Here is a 1,497-nt window from a genome sequence, read left to right as displayed (position 1 = left end):
TCACCATGTTGACCAGGATGGTCTCGATCTCTTGACCTCGTGATCCACCCGCCTCGGCCTCCCACAGTGCTGGGATTACAGGCTTGAGCCACCGCACCCGGCTGAATGGTTCTTTTAAAATGTAAATTAATTTTACCTGAATATATAGTTTAAGTATTGCTGGTCAATATCACTAAGAAATGAGAGAGAGAAAAAAAGTTAAATGAAATAGCAGAACTATTCTAACTACATAAAATAATCATTACCTTCTATAAATAAATCCTATTTTAATTACTACTTTTGTAAATTATCCATAAATAGAAGGAAAAGTATTTAATATTCAAAACCAGTTCCTAGTTCAATTTAAATCACACATATTTTCACCTGTGGGCAACTGTTTCCCATGTGTACATCTGTCACTTTCAAAGTAGTGTCAACTATCTTAGGCCACTGGACTGGCTTCTGGGGCTACCATATTTAACAAGTAAAAATACAGGGCAATCAAATACATTTGAACTTCAGATAAAAGTAATGTTTTAGTGTAAGTACTGTATGTTCCGAATATTACAAAAATTATTCGAGGCTTATCTGAAATTCAAATGCAACCAGGCATCCTGTATTTCACCTGGCAACTCTACTGGCTTCTTGCAACAAAAACACTTTATTAAAAGAACAAAAGGTGCTCCAAGGAGTGAAAGCCCCACATTCTCAAAGTGGATGACATTCTCTCAGGAGTCATTCCCTTCGGATCTTCTCTCTTTAGGCCTTCAGCAGGCCTCAAAACCCAGAGGACAGCTGGCCAGTCTAGGGGCACTGGCCCCATCGCTCCAGGCCTGAAGTCATATCTTTTTTCATTGACATTCACCAAGGCTGCTCCATTGACTGCCTGCAACAAAGGCCTCATTTTACCCAAGAATGGAGCCAGTAAGTGGAGAGACTTCTGGGTCTAAAGTTAGAACAGGGCTGGGGAAACAAGAAAAAGAAGGAAGGAGACTGAGACTTCCATGCCTCTTCACACACAGCTAAAGGCAGACATGTTCCAGGTGTTGGTGGACCCAGCCTGGAGTGGCCTAAACAGCAAGAAGAGGGACGGCTTTGAGGGCTAAGTCCCCTGCCCTTGCCACAACCCAGGCCTGCGGAGTCTCTGGCTGAATGGAAAAATCTCATGATACCACAAGTCTCACCCCTTTCCTTTAACCCAATCACAGCTCACCAAACATTAAGACTTTACCTCAGCTGGGTGCGTTGGCTCACGCCTGTAATCCCAACACTTTGGGAGGCCGAGGCAGGCAGATCATCTGAGGTTGGGAGTTCGAGACCAGCCTGACCAACATTGGATAAACCCCGTCTCCACTAAAAATACAAAATTTGCCGGGCATGGTGGTGCATGCCTGTAATCCCAGCTACTCAGGAGGCGGAAGCAGGAGAATCACTTGAACCCAGGAGGTGGAGGTTGCAGTGAGCCAAGATTGCATCATTGCACTCCAGCCAGGGCAACAAGAGCAAAATTCCATCTCA

General features: G+C 44.4%; 1 protein-coding gene across 1 annotated transcript in view; it reads right to left on the bottom strand.

The window, feature by feature from the left end:
• TMEM241 (transmembrane protein 241) overlaps positions 1-1,497 on the bottom strand; it is a 147,471-nt gene that overhangs the window by 76,768 nt on the left and 69,206 nt on the right. Inside the window, 1 exon segment of the mRNA XM_017497626.2 lies at positions 137-172. Within this exon segment, the coding sequence (XP_017353115.1) occupies positions 137-172 (36 nt within the window).

This window comes from Cebus imitator, unplaced genomic scaffold (genome assembly GCF_001604975.1).
Source record: "Cebus imitator isolate Cc_AM_T3 unplaced genomic scaffold, Cebus_imitator-1.0 Scaffold12, whole genome shotgun sequence".
Taxonomy (NCBI): Eukaryota; Metazoa; Chordata; class Mammalia; order Primates; family Cebidae; genus Cebus; species Cebus imitator.
Note: the sequence above shows the minus strand (reverse complement) of the source record. Positions and strands in the feature narration are given on the sequence as shown.